Raw genomic sequence first — 17,802 nt, forward strand, 5'->3', positions numbered from 1 at the left:
TACCACATCCCCTTCCCTGGCACTGGGCTGACCCCAGAGTTCTGACTGCCAGGAGAGCTCCCAGGGAGGGCACTCACCGAGTGGGGACGTGCTGGGCGCGCGGGGAGCAGGGCGCTTCTTTGTCTTGGGGCTGCTGGTGGGAGTGATGCCATACCAGGGGTGCAGGGACTTGGGTGTGGACTCAGGGGGGGCCGGGCCAGGGGCCAGGCTGGGTGCAGCGGGGGGCTCCTCCTCCTCCTCCTCCTCAAAGGGGTTGTAGGGCTTGGGCTCTTGGCCAGCCGCCGCCAGGCTCCGTGGGGCCACCTCCTCCACGCCACCATTCTCCACCTGCCTGCTGTCCCGCCTTGGCGGCCGAGGGCTGCTGCTTGGGGGCAGGGGGGCGGGCTTCTTCTTTGGCTCTGCCTGCACCAGCGTGATCCATGGGGGGTCCTTCCTGGGGGCTGGTGTCCTGGAGGGAGGCAAGAAGAGGCAGAAACCATTAGGAGGCAAGGGGGGCATTGTCCTTCTCTGGACAGTTCTGAGTCCATTCCAGAGGGGGAGGATGAGAAACTGAGCCCTTCTCCTCTCCCACCCCCAGTCCAGGCAGGCCAGTCTGGGCCCAAGGCTGAAATGGACTGTTACAGTCACATCCCAACTGGGCCCCTAGATGCCCAGAGAGGGTGAACCTTCACATCACACAGCCCCCTTAGCCCAGCCCAGGAAAAGACTCATAAGGGCTCCCTGTGTGACACTGAGACAGTCACCTGCCCTCTCTGTATCAGTCTCCCGCCCCTGAAATGGGGACAAGATAATCCCTGCCTCACAAGGTCACTGTAAGGCCTGGCACAGAGCGTGTGCTCACTGAGCCTTAGCCGCTATTACGGCTGTGCCCACCTCTCTCCCTCATGGACCACGGGGAAGCACGGCTCCCAAACCTTAGCTGGAAATATATGACCTCGCCTGGGACGCAGGGTTCCGGGGGTGAAGGATCTGAGCCAGGTATACAGCTGAGCTTTTCTGGGTCTTTCTATACTCTGCTGCTAATTCTCACAACTCCATGAGTGAGGCCTAGGTCTCTCACGTTACAGAGGCAGCGGAGGCTAGAGAGGTGAAGGGACTCCCGAGACGGCCGTCTCCACCAGGCACTGCTGCCCACAGGAGCAGGGATCCCAGGGGAACCACAAGGAACGAGATGTGGGCACAGCGCCCCACCCAGAGACAAGCCCTGCCCGTTCTCGGGAGGGTGTGCTGGTGGGTCACGTGTTCACAGGAAGCCTTGCCTGCCCTCCCCAGCCCCCAGGGGAACCCGTTCCAACCACCAGGGCCTTGAAAGCCTCTCAGGGCCCAATGTACCTCTCTGACAGCTTGGGCGTCCCTCTCGGCTTGGGGACGGGGGGTTCGTGCAGCTTTCCTAGATGGGAAAGGAGAGTGAGACAGGCCTTCATGGGCAGCTGGGCTGGGCAGCAGAGCGGGGCACCCAGGGAGCCAGCCAGAGTGCCTGCCTCACCACCAAGGATGCCCTTCCTTCCTGCCTGGCAGGTCATGGCCTCCAGGTGGCCTTGGCAACCTCACCTGCACCCTGGCACTCCCCAGCCCAGCACTCAGGGAGATTAGATAAGCACTGAGAGTGACAGGTAGAGAAGGTCACAGGGACAAGGCCAGGACACCTGGAGACCCCATCTGCATTTCAGATGAGAAGGGGGAACCCAAGTGCCCCTAAGACATTTTCCCAGTGTGGACAGGAAACATTGTCTCAACTCAGCCCCACTGTCACCTCCTCCTGGAAGCCTCCCCTGACTCCCAAGTGTCCTCTATGAATCCTACAAGAGCCTCTGCATCCCCCATCTTTGAACAGACTTTTACATCCTACCAAAATCCCTGCATCTATGCCTGTCTCCACGAGACTGGCAGCGCCTCGAAGGCACAAATAGGTCTGAACAGTATCTCTAACCCCAGTGCCCAGCTCAGGGCTGGGCCTCCTTGAGCGCGGAACAGAACTGAGCAAGTCCCAGAGGGAGAGCCTGGGAGCGTCTCTCCCCCAGGTCCCCACTGATCACGGATAAGGTTGCCCAGCACATCTCAGGTTACAAGGAGCCTTGTTTCCATGAGCTCATGGAAGCCCGGGTAGGTCATCTGGGAAGGTCTTGCAATGAGAGGCTGGGGCAGGGTCTCCACTACAGTTTAGACCAGGCTGGAGAGCCCTCAGAGGCCCACCTGAGCAGGAACACATCCTCACCTGTCCCCTGTCCCCAGCCCTGAACTCTCCCTGCCAGACATCCAGACAAAGCCAAGCACATGGGCTGGGCACAGGAGGCGAGGTCACCTGGAGTGTGCACGCAGACTGGCCAGGACACACACAGTCCCAGAGACACTCGGGACACAGGCACTCACGGTGTGCACTCACTATACACCCCAAAACTGAAGCATACGAGACAGACACAAAAGAACAGCCTGACACACAGAATGGGCCAGCTGGGCAGGGACCTGTGTCTGTCTTATTCGAGCTGCACCCCAGCATGGAGAACAGAGCATGGCACGGAGAGGCCTCAGCAACTATTTGTTGCACGAGGTAATAACCTCAGAAACACTAATCACGGCACACACAGCACACACAGGCACAGAGTGTGGCCCCACGAACGCTCCCAGTGCACGTGGACACTTAAAACGCCAGACACCCCCGCGAGCACCCAGCCCTGCTGGACTCTTGCTCACCATTCACCAGGCCACTGCTGCCACTCTGCTCCAAGTTCTCATGCTGCAGACTGGACCGGGGCCGGGGCGTGGGGGGTGTCGGGGCTGTGTTCTCCGAGGCCTTCCTGGGGGCAGGCGTGGGGCGGCTGGCCGGGGGGCTGGCCAGCTCCTGGGGTTTTCCAGGAACCGGGGGCTTGGTGGGGATCTGGGGCCGGGCCTCAGGGCTGGCCTTGGGCGTGTCCACCTTAACCCCTGCAGCCGCATGAGGACAAGGACTGTCTCCCTCCACATCCTTGGCTTCTTCTGCAAGTTGCTGCTGCTTTGGCTGTCGAGGGGGCCCGAGCTTGGCCCCTGGCCACCTAGCCAGGCCCCGCCTGGCGCAGTGCTCCGCACACACAAAGGTGCCCTCCTCGGGCCCACTCCTGTAAGCTCCAGGGAGCAGGGTGCTGGAGCACTGCTGACACCTGCCAGGGAGAACAGGGGTGGAGGGTATTCAACTTGGCCAGACAACCCGGCCCAGGTGCTGGCTACCCCTCCTCCAGCAGCCCAGGCTGTTCCCTCCCTCCCCTCTTCCCAACTGCCAGCCTGGATCCTGTCTCAATACCCTGGGCTTCCCAGAGGAAAAGGAAAATGGTAACCATCAGAGTCACAGCAGAACAATAAAACCAAGTGAAACCAGCAACATGCATTGTGAAACATGCCCCCAGTGTGTGCTGCAGGAGGAAGTGAAGGGCCCCCCAGAGGTAGCATCCAGTGCAGACTGCACTCATCAGGGGCTCAGGAAATCGACTTGGTTTTCAACCAACCAGAGTTTTTTTGTTTTATTTATGAAATAGAATAAAATACAATATATCAGAGTGGATCACACTTGTTTTACGAAACTCTAATTCCAGTGTCATCTATTTATAGAAGTTTTATTTCAGGGATATATTTACAACTGGTCAGAGTGTCAAATGTATTTCTTACTGGGAGTCACTGTAAAAAGCGTTTAAAACACTGCCTGGTGGCCAGACATGACCGTGTCAGCGTAATGGTTCCCGGCTCAAGAATTTTCCCCATGACACCTCAGCTCTGCCATGAGGTCCCTGGGTTCCAGATCCAGCCACCACACACACAAACACACCCTCACAAACACACGCTCACTAAACCACGATCGAATGCATGTTGTAACTCTCAGTCCCTGGCTTCCCTTGACTATTCAATTTTCTTTACTGATTTCTTTTTGGTAACATAGAAAGTTTTCATACCTTTTCTAAGTTATTTGTATTTTCTTTTCTTTTCTTTCTTTCTTTCTTTTTTTTTTTTTTTTGGTGAGGAAAATTGGCCCTGAGCTAACATCTATTGCCAATCTTCCTCTTTTTGCTGAGGAAAATTTGCCCTGAGCTAACATCTGTGCCCATCTTCCTCTACTTTGTATATGGGACGCCGCCACAGCATGGCTTGACAGGGGTGTGTAGGTCCGCACCCCGGATCCGAACCCATAAACCCCGGGCCACTGAAGTGAAGTATGCAAACTTAACCATCACGCCACCGGGCAGGCCCAGTTATTTGTATTTTCTTTGCCTCATATTCCATTTTCTTTAAACTTCACTTCCCCTGGGAACCACACACTGAAAGCAAGACGTTATCGTGATTTTTTTTTTAAATCCTTTCTTTTTTCAACAGCTTTTAAAGCACCTTCTGCTCCTTGAACACCATCAGGTAGTCCAGTGCTGAAGGAAGAACCCCTGAGCTCCAGCCCCATTTCTGTCTCTCATTATGTGACTGAGCAAGGCTTCTCCCCTCACTAGGCCTTAGTTTGCTCATCAGTAAAATGGAGATAAGCAAGATGCTCCGGCATGAAGAACCTGGCAAGGTGCCTGGCACACTGTGGCGCTGAATCCGCGGGTGCTCCCTCCCTTCCTCCAGGCTCCCCCGGCCACTCACCGGAAGCAGTGCCGGTGGTACAGCTTGCCCTCGGCCAGGTAACGCTGCACCAGGTGCACGTGCTGCTGGCAGGCCGCGCATGTGCTGCTGGGGGTCCGGTGGGTGCCCTGCTCTGACAGGCTGCTGGGGGAGAGCTCCTCACCCTGCAGGGAACGGGGTGGGCAGATGGGGAGCAGAAGTGCGGTCACCAGTCCCCCTGTTCAAGAACACTCCTCCCCAATCCTCCTCAGGCCACTGTCCCCCAAGGTGGTAATGTGCTTCATCAGAGCCCCGGAGGAGTGGAGGATGGGAGATTGTCACCGTTTGGCAAAGGAGGAAACTGAAGCCCAGAGAGGGGGAGAGACTTGCTCAAGGTTACTGAGTCAGGATGGAAACAAAATTCCTGACTCACAGTTTCTGGGACCCTCACCCCAGAAAGGCAGCTCCTGGCTACATAACCCTTTGCCTCGGCTGCTCTTGCCCCTCTCCCATCCCCACAAGTGGCCCCTGACGGGTCACTGTCCAATTAGGCCCACCTCATCTGCCTTCTCTGCCACCCCTCCTAGAGCTGCAGCAGATTTAAATCCCAGTTCCTCTACTTCTAAGCACCGTGACCTTGAGCAAGCTGCTGGCTCTCTGGGCCTTGGTTCCCACCTGTAACCCGTCTCAGCCCCGTGCACGCTCACTGTGCAGCCCCCTGCCCCGGCTCCCTGGCCCTCAGGAGCTCCTGCAGCAATGAGCAGATGGGGGCCAGGTGGGAAAAGCTCTTTGCACACTGGGAAGTGCTGTCCAGATGTGAAGGGCTGGGTTACGCCCTAAGCATCATGGAGCAGGGGACTGGCAGTGTGGCCCCCACATCCCCAGCTGAGAGCCCTTGGACAAATGACCAAACCTCTCTGAGCCTCAGTTTTCTCATCTGTATATCAGGGCACGTAATACGGACATCCAGGGTTGCTGAGAGGATTAAACACAATCACGCTGGGAAGTTAAAGCTCTGTCTCAACAGGAGTCAGGGGGGCTGTGTTATACGGTGTTGTGGACTGCCCCACGCCCCCTTCCCAGGCCTGTATCTCCTGACCCTGCCCCCTGCCCTGGCCTAGGAAACTCTACATCCAAAGCCAACAGGAAAAGGACTGAGAACACCCTCTGAATAGCTGTCCCCCAAGCCCGCCCCTGCCTGCCCCAGGCATCTGCCTACCTGAGCCGTGTCTCCTGGTTCCGTTGGAGTAGGTGTTTCGGATGGCAGGGAAGAGGGTGCCAGGTCCTTTCTGGGTGCTGAGACACCAGCTGTCAAGAGACAGGAAAGAGACCTTGAGGCAGCTGGGAACCCTGGGGTCCCAGGAGGCCCCACCCTGGCCTATGACTGGAGCTCCGCAGCCATCACCTTTGGGCAGCCCACCCAACGCAGTGGGAGCAGAGCAGCTCCCGCTTCACACAGGCCAGGGATGCCTCTACTTCCAAGCTAAGTGCCGAGGGCAAGCAACTTCACCTCGCTGAGCCTCCACAGGGGGGACAGTGACTGCGCAGGGCAGTGTGAGCAACGAGGCAACAGCACCATCACAGAACTCACAGCGCCCTGAACGTGGCAGGACGGGCAGCTTCCTCCCACCAGGGTAAGGGGTTGGAGGGAAGGAAAAGAAAGGAACCACACGTGCTGGCCTGATGGTTCAGGAAGATGGGCTGGCTCCCTGGAGCCACAGGAGCTGCCTATGCCCCAGGGGGCACTCGCACCAGAGGAAACACAGCCCCCAACTGGGCGTCCTCTGAGACTCCCTCCTTCATTACTGCAGTAAATATTCACCAAGCACCTCCTCTGTACCCAGTGATTAAAATAAAACCCCCAAATTCAGAAAACTGTACACCAAAAAAAGGGTTTTACTATGATAATTTATTTATTTTTGTTTGTTTTTTTGTGAGGAAGATCAGCCCTGAGCTAACATCCATGCTAATCCTCCTCTTTTTGCTGAGGAAGACCAGCTCTGAGCTAACATCTATTGCCAATCTTCCTCTTTTTTTTTCCCCAAAGCCCCAGTAGATAGCTGTATGTCATAGCTGCACATCCTTCTAGTTGCTGTATGTGGGACGCGGCCTCAGCATGGCCGGAGAAGCGGTGCGTCGGTGCGCACCCGGGATCCGAACCCGGGCCACCAGTAGCAGAGCGCACGCACTTAACCGCTAAGCCATGGGGCCGGCCCCTACTATGATAATTTAAAAAATAAAATCCAGGGGCCGGCCCGGTGGCGCAAGCGGTTAAGTGCGCGCGCTCCGCTGCGGCGGCCCGGGGTTCGCTGGTTTGGATCCCGGGCGCGCACCGACGCACTGCTTGGTAAGCCATGCTGTGGCGGCGTCCCATATAAAGTGGAGGAAGATAGGCACCGATGTTAGCCCAGGGCCGTCTTCCTCAGCAAAAAAGGAGGAGGATTGGCGGATGTTAGCTCAGGGCTGATCTCCTCACAAAAAAAAAAAATAAATAAAAAATAAATAAATAAAATAAAATAAAATCCAAGTTCCTTACTGTGGTCTAAAAGAGCGTTTACCAAACTTTGGGTCACAAGCCATTAATGGGCCCCGAAATCAATTCAGTGGATTGCAACCAGCACATTTAAAAGATCAAACAGACTAGAAAATATCTGCCGGCATCACATAAGGGGAAGGCTTGTTTCCTGAAACTTGTTTCAGTTACATACGTGTGCGTGAACTTGGACTGTGACGGGAAACGTATTTCTTACCCTGAGTCACGGTCAAAGATTTTGGAAGCCCAGCAGCCTAATCAAGTCCCACTCCCCTCGCCCCCTCTGTCCTCATCTCCCCCTTCCCCTCACTTCCCTGAAGCACACGGACCCTCTGCTGCCCCCTTGCCTGGAACATTCCTCCCCAGATCTTCACATGGCCTCCTTCTTCTCCCTGTTCAAGGCTTAGCTCAAATGTCACCTCCTCAGAGAAGCCCTCCCTGACCACTTACCTAGAGTAGCCACTTCCTCCTCCCACTGCTCTTCATCCCATTACCTTATTTTGTTTCCTTCACAGGACTCACCTGAAGTTATATTACTTATGACTTTGTTCTCTCTCTCTCCCCCATACATCAGACTGCAGCTCTGTCTGTTCTCAGCAATCTCCCCAGCACCCAGCACAGTGCCTGGCACACAGTAGGGGTTCAATGAATATTTGTTAAATAATTTGTCAGGTGCAGGGGCTACGTAGCTGTGAACTAGACAGAGATGGATTGCAGGGGAAGAGAGAGGAGAATTCAAGATATTAAGACCAGGGGCTCACGTGTTCACCACGGGGCAGGGGCTACAAGAGCACCTGGAGTATATCAGGGCAGGCTGCTTGGAGGAGGCAAATGTGAAGATGAGAGAATGAGTAGAAAAGAATGTACCAGGGGTGGGAGGGGAGGAACAGAAAATGGAGTTTGGGGCTGGAGGACCACCAAGAAGAAAGGCTTAGCAGTGGGCCGGCCCTGTGGCTTGGCGGTTAGGCGCGCACGCTCCGCTGCTGGCGGCCCGGGTTCGGATCCCGGGTGCGCACCAACGTGCTGCTTCTCCGGCCATGCTGGGGCCGCGTCCCACGTACAGCAACTGGAAGGATGTGCAGCTATGACATACAACTATCTACTGGGGCTTTGGGGGAAAAATAAATAAATAAATAAAATCTTTAAAAGAAAAAAAAGAAAGGCTTAGCAGTGAAGTAATATGGTGTGTTCAAAGAAGCACAATGTACACCTGAAATTTACACAATGTTATAAGCCAATGTGACCTCAAGAAAATAATTAAAAAAAAAAAAGGAAGCACATGAAATTTAGGACGACTGTGGTGGGGGCAACTGTGGTGCGGGCAGGGAGTGCTCAAGCTAAGTGGGGAGAGGCCCTCAGGGGCCCCACTAAGAAGCTGGACTTGGGGCCAGCCCGGTGGTTCAAGTGGTTAAGTGCGCACGCTCCACTTTGGCAGCCCATGGTTTGTGAGTTCAGATCCTGGGCGCACACTGACACACTGCTTGTCACACCATGCTGTGGCGGCGTCTCATATAAAGCAGAGGAAGATGGGCACAGATGTTAGCTCAGGGCCAATCTTCCTCGGCAGAAAAAGAGGAGGATTGGGGCCGGCCCCATGGCTTAGCGGTTAAGTGTGCGCGCTCCGCTACTGGCGGCCCGGGTTCGGATGCTGGGCGCCCACCGACGCACCGCTTCTCCAGCCATGCTGAGGCCGCGTCCCACACACAGCAACTAGAAGGATGTGCAACTATGACATACAACTATCTACTGGGGCTTTGGGGGAAAAAAAAGGAGGAGGATTGGCAGTAGATGTTAGCTCAGAGCTGGTCTTCCTCAGCAAAAAGAGGAGGATTAGCATGGATGTTAGCTCAGGGCTGATCTTCCTCACAAATAAACAAATAAATAAATAAAGTTAAAAAAAAAAAAAAAGTTAGTCTTTATCCTTATGACACCCGCCCCTGCCACCCTGTGGGGGCAGGTACCCCTCCTTCAATTTCCCACAGCCGCTGGGCTTCCTCGCTCACACTCTGGTTGCAGACCAGGCTGTGGCTCCTGGAGGGCAAGGGTCAGCCGAGTGCCCAGGGTCACTGGCACAAGCTGCACACAGCACGGTGCTGTGCTGTCTTAGCCAGGGCCAGGTTCCAAAGCTGCCTGGTCCAGGGAAAGTCGAGTCTGGTTGAAATTGCCCTTGCCATCCCTCCACTGGCCCAGAAAGTACAGCCCAGGACCATCCGGGGGTGTCTAACAGCCAGCTTTGCCTCCAGGGTGGGAACACAGTGCTGTGTTTCCTTTGGCTGAGCAGCAGGTGGGATAAAAATGGTTTGCATTTAGGGGCCAAGTTGTATGAAAAGCACAAACTGTACTTTTATCAACGAGAATCCCCAGTGCTCCCACAGCTCAGAGGGCTAGGCCCACCAGGGTGCCCTCACCCCAGAGTCCCCAGTGAGGACCTAGGACCGGAGCAGGCCCCTCCAACAGTATTATCGAGGGCCCTCCCCCACCCCACCCACCCCGCAGGTCCCAGAAGGTGGCCCTCCAGAGAAGAGCTTACTAGAGCGAGACTGGGGTTTGGCAACAGGGAAACTTCCAGAAGATAAGACTGAACTGTGATTCTAGGTAAACAAGCTAAACTCTAACCAGAGGGAGAAAGAAGTCATAATAATACCCTGAGTCCTAAACCATGGACAGACACAGGCCCACATTTCCTCACTTACTCCTCACATCAACCTTGTGAGACGGGTGCTATTCTTAGCCCCACTGCAAAGGGGAAACTGAGGCAGAGAGGTGACCATGGTGGCCCACTGTCACCAGATAGTAGATGGCAGAGCAAAAATTTTGAGTCCATGCTCTTAACCCCTACCCTACTGCCTCTCACCAAAGATTCAGGGGTGGAGAAATACTTTCATTTTGATTTCTATTAAAATACACATGAGGGCCGGCCCCGTGGCTTAGTGGTTAAGTGCGCGCGCTCCGCTGCTGGCGGCCCGGGTTCGATCCCGGGCGCGCACCGACGCACCGCTTCTCCGGCCATGCTGAGGCCGCGTCCCACATACAGCAACTAGAAGGATGTGCAGCTATGACATACAACTATCTACTGGGGCTTTGGGGGAATAAATAAATAAATAAAATTATAAATAAATAAATAAATAAATAAAATACACATGAGGGGCCAGCCCCGTGGCATAGCGGTTAAGTGCGCACGCTCCACCGCTGGCGGCCCGGGTTCGGATCCCAGGCGCACACCGATGCACCGCTTGTCAGGCCATGCTGTGGTGGCGTCCCATATAAAGTGGAGGAAGATGGGCACAGATGTTAGCCCAGGGCCAGTCTTCCTCAGCAAAAAGAGGAGGATTGGCATGGATGTTAGCTCAGGGCTGATCTTCCTCACAAAAAAAATAAAATACACATGGTGTTATCTATTCAATCATAATATTAATTTATATTGTTATGGGGAAGTAACAAGTTATTTTAATTTTTTAGCTTTTTTCTATGTTCTAAATTTTCTATCATAAGCATGTTTTACTTTTAGTAAGGAAAAAAATCCTGACTTCATAGAATACTTTTTTTTGAAGAGATGGGGGAGGGATTGTCCACATGGAGGGCAGAGGCAGGAGGCAGGATTGAAATGGGAGAGGGGAGGGGCAGGGTGCCCTGAGGGACCCCCTCAGGTCCATGGACAGTAGTGACCCAGCACAGCTCAGGACACCTGGATCTCAACCCAGCCTGTTTAGTGTTCCTGCTGTGCGACCTTGAGCTTCTTGCTTCCCCTCTCTGGGCCCATGTCTTTTCTGCAGAAGGAGAGGCCCAGTTGCCCCCAGGAGAGATTTCTGCATGGAGATTCTCCAGGCAGGGGCCTCAGTACACCCAGTGACCTGACTCAGAGCAGAGAAGTACCCTTGTAGCCCCCCCACCCCCACCCCCGCCAACCTCCCCTCAGTTCTCCAGCCTCTCAGTACTTAGGCCCTGAGGTCACTTCTGGGGAAGACACTGCACAACAGTCCCACAGGGCCACTTCCCTGCTGGAGGAAAAACCTCAGGGAAGCGTCTGCAAACAGGAAGTGAGGGTGGGTGCCAGAGAGGTGAACTCACACAGCGAATGAACTCGCCCTGCTCTGTGCTCTGACATTATTCTGCTCAGTTACTGCTTCCCGTGTTTGTTGTCTGTCTTCCCCACAGGACTGCGAGCTCCAGAGGGCAGCGAGCTCGGGCACAGCTGCCCCCCAGGCCCAGCACAGTGCAATTTTACTCAATAAATAGTTCAATGAAAGAAGGAATGATCCAGTGAATGAATGACGCCCTGCCTCCCTGGCTGCCCGTTTGCAGCTCAGAAAATAGTAGGACACATCCCCAGCCGGGTCCCCAGGGCCAGCCTCCCTGCAGGGCTGTCCCCCTCTCACCTTGGCCAGGGCTGGCGAAGTGGTTGTAATACTGGGACACGTAGGTCATGATGCTGAGGCAGTCGGGGACACTCATGGAGACCATGTCATTGGGGTCCAGGAGAGCAGGGATCCCCAGCTCCTTCTCAGCCACTTCAAAGGCCTGGGGTGCAGGAGTGGGGGCAAGCGTGGGGGTGGGGGCAGGTGTGGGGGTCGGGGGCAGGTGCAGCGGTGGGAGCAGGTATGGGGGCAGGTGCAGGGGTGAGGGCAGGTGTGGAGGTGGAGGCAGAAGCAGCCACAGTGGGAAGAGGAGGAAGAGGCAGGGTTAGTGGATGCCCCTCAGCCTAGGCCCAGCTTCCCTCGGTGGGATGAGGGGGACCAGGGCAGGAGTGACTATAGGCTCCCCTCAGCTCTGGCCCCACATGACGACCTGGAGAAGGGGGAGGCCAGGTGCTCCAGGTACCAGCGGGCCAGAGGGAAGCAGGGGGTGGGGAGAGGAGCCGCCAGGGCCTGAGTGCAAGGCAGCTCCTCAGGGAGCTGGTCCAGGAGCCCCTTGCCTCAGCTCCTGCCCTGCAAGCCCCCTGCCCACTCCCACCCCACACACAGCCTCTTGGGCTTCCACCTGTCTGGGGACTTACCAAACGGTTATTCTCGAAGACATTGTCCTTGGAAAGTGAATCAAAATCTCTGCAAGAGGCAAAGGGGGGGGAGGTGCGTTGAGGAGGTGACTGGGGCAGGGGTGTGGAGCAGGAAGGAGCTGAGTGGAGGTGACCTCATCCTAGCCAGCGGGGCCTCAGCAGGGTTGGGGAGGCGTCTGTGGACTGTCAAGGAGGAAACTGAGGCAACAAGCACATGCTAATAGACCAGGGCTGCCAGGCTGGGGCAGAGGATGAGCTCACGGCCCCCGGAGGCATCCAAGAAGAGGCTGGCAATCAGTTGGAAGGGGGGGCTCAAGTCTGAGCTTTCATGTTTAAGATCCCGTCCCTCACTGCAAGCCTGGACACCCTTCCCCAGGAAGCCGTGTCCTGAGTCAGTGGCAAAGACAAAACCAAGACCAGGACTAATGCTTGTAACAACAGGGACGTCCACGGATTGCTGGCACTGTGCTGAGCTCCTGTCTAGAATTAACTTTATTTTCATAGCAACTCTATGTGGCAGGTATCTACCCCATTTTACAGATGAGGCCTGGAGAGGGGAAGCCACCCAGCCCTGAGAATCCACATTTCTGGCCCTTCCACTGCATGTCACAAATCCGGAGAAGCCACACCAACTCGCTGAATCCCCAACCCAGCTCGAAGATGAATGGCTTTTTAATGGGGCCAGGAAAAGAAGAACGAGTCTGAACCAGACTGGAAACCATACATACTCCAGAGCTGCTGGCGCTGAACGGCTGGCAGACCCCACTCAGCCACTCCTGGGGAAGCAGTGAAGGGTTTCCCAGTTTCTAAGCTGGGACAGGTGAGAGGCGGCAGGGCCCGCCCCAGGGACCCTGGGAGGGGACAGCTGGCTGGCCTGCTGGCTTTATTTATCCCCCTCTTCCCCCTCCGCACTCCAGGCTGCTGAGTGGCTGACACCAGCGGAGGCGGCCCAGCCTTCTTGCTCGGCAGCCTGCTGGGTGCCCCCGCCCGAAGCCTTGCCCATCTATGGCTGAAAACTGCAGCCCTGACTGCCCGAGACCGTGGGCCCAGGGGCCGGAGCAGGCAGCATCGCCTCCAAGGTCTGGGTCCCAGGCCCTGCTCCTCCAGGCCAGGCTGTGTGACCTTGGGCAGGTCAGCGATCCTCGTGGCCTTCATTTTCCCATCTGCAGACTGGGAAAAGCTCTAGGACCACTCCCAGGCTGCTGGGGAGGACTGGTCGAGTCCAGGCTTGGCAAAGGGCAGGCCTCACAGACCTAGGGAGTGGGCAAACTGCCCTCCTGCCCTCTACCTTCTCTAGGCAGAGTCCAGGTACAATGAACCGTGGGCAAAGGCAGGAAAAGGGTGGCTTGAGAACCTGGAAGGAGGAGCTCCAAGGCTGGGCGGACTGGGGAGGGGAGGTGACCATGTTGGAGCTTCAGCCCCCTTGGCCACCTCTGGCCAGGCTGCTTCCTTCTCCACTCAGCTGGGTCCCTGACTCCCCTCGCTTTGCTACTGCCTGAGTATGACCCTAAGCCAGCTATTTAACCTCTAAACCTCAGCCTCCTGGTCTGTGACACTGTGAACAGGGGGACACCAGCCCAGCTCCCAACAAGGACTTGTTCTGAGACCAAATGAGACAAAAGCAACTTGTCTCGGCTGTTTATTTCAGTCTCCCCAGCAGTGTTCCTAGAAGGCTGGGGTCACATTTTGTTCACTCTGTGCCCCCAACAGCCTACATAATTCCCGGTACCTAGTAGGCACTCAATAAATGTTTATTGAATGAATAAATGCTGGAAACAATGTGAAAACGATAAAGACTCCCAAGATACTACAGTTTTTCCTCCAGCTTCTTCCTCTGCCCCCACCTCTGTCCCCAATCCACATCGGGGCTTTGGTAACAAATATTTTCTGAGAGTTTTCAAAGGCCCGGGAAGTTCTATTTGGCTCTGGGGGAGATGAAGGGCACAAAAATGAAACCCACATGGTCCCTGCCCTCAAGGGAGCTTAAAGATGCCTGGATGGTGGAGCCTGGCAATGAACTAGCCCCCTCAACACTGCAGTAGAACCCCACCCCCAGCAGAGGCAGGACCCTCAGCTCCAGGAGCCTGAAGCACTTTGGAAGATGATTCCTGCCCTCGGCCCCTACCCCGCCCCTACTGTCATGGACATCCTTCCCCCCGCATTCGCTGAGGTCCTCTCTCTGCCCTGTGTGGGATGTGGGCCTCAGTTTTTCTCCTGTGAAATGGGCTGACAGCCCAACACTGGCCTGCCTTGCAAATGAATGTCTGGGCGTGATTCTGTATCTCTTCTCGGGGGGGAGCCACCCTCCACTCCACACCTCCTCCGGCCACATCCCTCCCCTGCTTAAAACCCCATAGCTCCCCGTGGCCCCGTCCACTCTCCTTAGCCAGCAAGAGGCCCTAGGCACTCTGGCCCAGCACGCCTCCTGGCCCTCCCTGCCGGGTGCTATGGGCTCCAGCAGCCCTCGCAGCTGTGTCTCTGCTCGGTGGCCCCCTCTGCCCAGAATGCCCTTCCCTCAGCCCTCACTTGGCTCCTGCTCTCTCCTGGAAGACTACATGACGCCCTCGGATACAGCACTTTCCACGTGGAATTACCATCACTGCTGTACATCTGTTTCCCCTGTAGCTGTGGGAGACTGTGTGGGCTTCGTCTCTTGGCTGGCTGGTTGCTATCTGCATCACCAGGCACAGTGTCTGCACAGAATAGTAACTTGTCAACACTTGTTGAATAAATGAGGGAATAAGACACTTCCATCATCTTCCTACTGCCTAATAACACTGCTTATACTAACTAATGTTAATTGAATGCTCATTACCTCATTTAACCCTCACAACGATCCTGTGAGGTAGGTCTTATTATTAACCCCACTTTACAGATGAGGAAACTGATGCCTGAAGGGGTCCAGGATCTACCCAAGGTCGCACACTTAGGACGTGGAGAAGCTGAACGCAAACCAAGCAGCCTGTACTTTGACGCTGATAGGCTCAGGCCCACCACGCGGCTGAGCTTCACACCTTCACGCACTGGCCCTGTCCCCTGCCTCCTGCCTCCCCACCTGCCCCCGCACAGAACAGAAGACCCCTCGAGGCCTCCACTCCAACGCATGCGTCCAATTTGGGTGCCCTTCTCCTCCCTCCTCAAGCCACTGCTCCTGAGCCCCCTACCCCAGGCCTCTATCAGTGCAGATGTCACACGCCCCACAGCAGGCAGCGGCCCACCTGCGTCTCCACCTCATCTCCTTCACGTCTGCATCCACACCCCCACAACCCTCTCCTCCAGGGCCCAACAGAGCCCCACCCACCACCCAGACCCCGTACCACATGGCACCGTGGAATCCTTGAGACAACCCTCTCCCTCCTTCCCTCCTTCATCAAAGCCCGCCCAGGTGCTGTCCTTGGGGAGCGCAGGTCTCGAGGGGGGCCAGACACACAGAGACTCCAGAGCCTGCTAGGCCGCGGGAGCCCTGTTGGGGGCTGCAGCCAAGGCAGGCAAGGATCATGATTCTTGTCCCCAATTTGGAAGTGCAAGGAACGGCAGGCACCAGATACACTTACACTCAATGCTTTATGAATGAATGAATGAACCAGGTTCCAGGGCCCACGGCAGAGGGAGCTGAGACAGAAGCTACAAGTCAACGGCTCTGAATAAATTTTCCCATGAGAACCTCACTGGGCAGCGGGGGGCAAGAAGAGGCCATTTCACACCCTGGAGCAGCTGGTTGGTGGCTGCCAGTGGAACCCTATGAGTCTTCCCAAAGCTGCTCCTCCTCAGTTCCACAGAGGATAGCAGGGCAGTGGGGCACACGCCTGGAGAGGCAGGGCTGTGTCCTAATTGGGGGGATCTTTACATCCACTCATCCAACCACTGTTAATTAGGGTCCTCTGTGCCAGGCACTGTGCTGGTGCTGCGGAGAAAAGATGGCAGCAGGGAACAGAGGAGGGGTTCACGGTACTCAGAGCACGGGGGCCCCAGAGAGGGAACAGGCCTCAATGCCTCACGGGAAAGCGGTGCTCAGTGCGCCCGTTTGAGAGTTTAGTAGGTACAGGAGAGGCCTAGGGTCCCCAAGGAGGGCTCGGTGCCCCGTCAGAGTGAACGCCTTGGGGGGCTCAGAGTTCTTGGGCGGAAATCAGAGCGCAGTGGGCGGGGCCCGGTCCCTCGCGGAGGGACCAGCATGGGGGCGGTTCAGCGCCCAGTGGGCGGGGTCAGAGAGACCTGGTGGGGGAGGGGGCCCGAGTAGGGGGTCTCCGTGACCCGCGAGGCGTTCAAGGCCAGTGGGAGGGTCGGCGTCTCGGTCTCCGGGGGGCGGCGCCTGCCACCGCCCGGGCGCCGCGTCACTGAGGGGGGCGGGGGTCCCCGGCTCGGCCCGCACCGCCCGCCCCGCGCCCGGCGCGCCCGCCCGCCGCCCCGGCACTCACAGCAGGTCGGGCCGGTGCCGGTGCAGGATGGCGCAGAAGGCCAGGCCGTCCCGGAAGGAGCTGCTCAGGTCGCGGATGTCCACGCCGCGGTAGCCCTCGCACTGGCGGCGGCACCAGGCCAGCAGCGCGCCCCGCGGCCCCGCCATGAGCGCGCGGGGCTCGGGCTTCCCCCTCGGGCTTCCGGCTGCGGCCGCGGCCCCGGCTGCAGCTCCGCGCGGCCCTGCCCCGCGCGCTCCGAGCTCCGGGCGCCGACCGCGGGCGGCGGGCGCAGGGCGGGCCGGAGGCGGGGTCGCGGCCTCGGTGTCCGCGCTCGGGCTCCGGCGCCGGGGCCCGGCTCGGCTGCCTGCTCCCCGCCCGGCCCTGCCTGGACCTGCCCCAGCAGCCGCGCCCGCGTGGCCCGGCCCGGCCGGCCACCGCCTACTCACTGCCGCCGGCTCCCCGCGCTGTGGGCCGGCCGCGGGCGTCCCGCTGGCCTCGGTCCCCGCCCGCCGCAGCCGGGGAGCGGGGAGGGGGCGGCGGCCTGGCGCCCCACCCAGCGGCGGCCCCGCCCCCAGACGCGGGACACCTCCCCCCTCCCCGCCCCTCTCCTCGGCGATCCCAGGTCACCCCTTCCCCACGGGGAACGTCTCAGAGAGCTCTAGGACAGCCCCTGAACCCCTCATCCGCCGCCTACTAGCCCCTCCCCACAATGACGTTCCTCCACCCCGACCACCTCCCCCGAGCTGCCCACCGGGAACTCCCTTTCTCTCATCCTGACTCCTTCCCACTCTTTGGCCTAAGGACCTGCAAATCCCCCACACTGACTTCTCTAAACTCACCCACCTCCCTGGCCTGAAACTTTGAGGAGGCATTTCCCCTACCTCAGGGCAGTCAGGCAGTTCCCCTGCAGACCCCAAAGCACCCTCAGGTGGCCACCAGCTTCTGTCACCCTGTGTCACCATTCCAAAACACCCCTGACCTCCGGGTAGTTCTGTCTTCCACCATCCCCTCCCCCATAGCCTGCCAGGGAGACTCCATGCTCCCCCCACACCACCATCAGTCCAGGGGTCCAACAGTCCAGGGGTCCACTACCGTGATGTATTTTTTTTTAATACTTTTTTGTGTGTGTGTGTGAGATCAGCCCTGTGCTAACATCTGCCAATCCTCCTCTTTTTTTTTTTTTTTTTGCTGAGGAAGACTGGCCCTGGGCTAACATCGGTGCCCATCTTCCTCCACTTTATATAGGGCGCCACCACAGCATGGCTTGCCAAGCAGTGCGTCGGTGTGTGCCCGGGTCCAAACCAGCGAACCCCGGGCCGCCGCAGCAG

At 57.3% G+C, this 17,802-nt stretch overlaps 1 protein-coding gene across 1 annotated transcript in view; it reads right to left on the bottom strand.

Annotated features, from left to right (window-relative positions):
* Positions 1–16,934, bottom strand: part of MICALL1 (MICAL like 1) — a 28,268-nt gene extending 11,334 nt beyond the window's left edge. Inside the window, exons 1-8 of the mRNA XM_058568385.1 lie at positions 16,496–16,934; positions 12,081–12,129; positions 11,464–11,605; positions 5,774–5,862; positions 4,597–4,739; positions 2,692–3,134; positions 1,333–1,390; positions 78–448 (exon numbers count right to left, since the gene is read on the bottom strand). Of these exons, the coding sequence (XP_058424368.1) occupies positions 78–448; positions 1,333–1,390; positions 2,692–3,134; positions 4,597–4,739; positions 5,774–5,862; positions 11,464–11,605; positions 12,081–12,129; positions 16,496–16,641 (1,441 nt within the window). The 5' untranslated portion in view covers positions 16,642–16,934. The remainder of the gene's footprint in view (positions 1–77; positions 449–1,332; positions 1,391–2,691; positions 3,135–4,596; positions 4,740–5,773; positions 5,863–11,463; positions 11,606–12,080; positions 12,130–16,495) is intronic.
* Positions 16,935–17,802: the final 868 nt, after the last annotated feature.

The sequence above is a fragment of the Diceros bicornis genome, chromosome 25 (assembly GCF_020826845.1).
Source record: "Diceros bicornis minor isolate mBicDic1 chromosome 25, mDicBic1.mat.cur, whole genome shotgun sequence".
NCBI classification, from domain to species: Eukaryota; Metazoa; Chordata; class Mammalia; order Perissodactyla; family Rhinocerotidae; genus Diceros; species Diceros bicornis.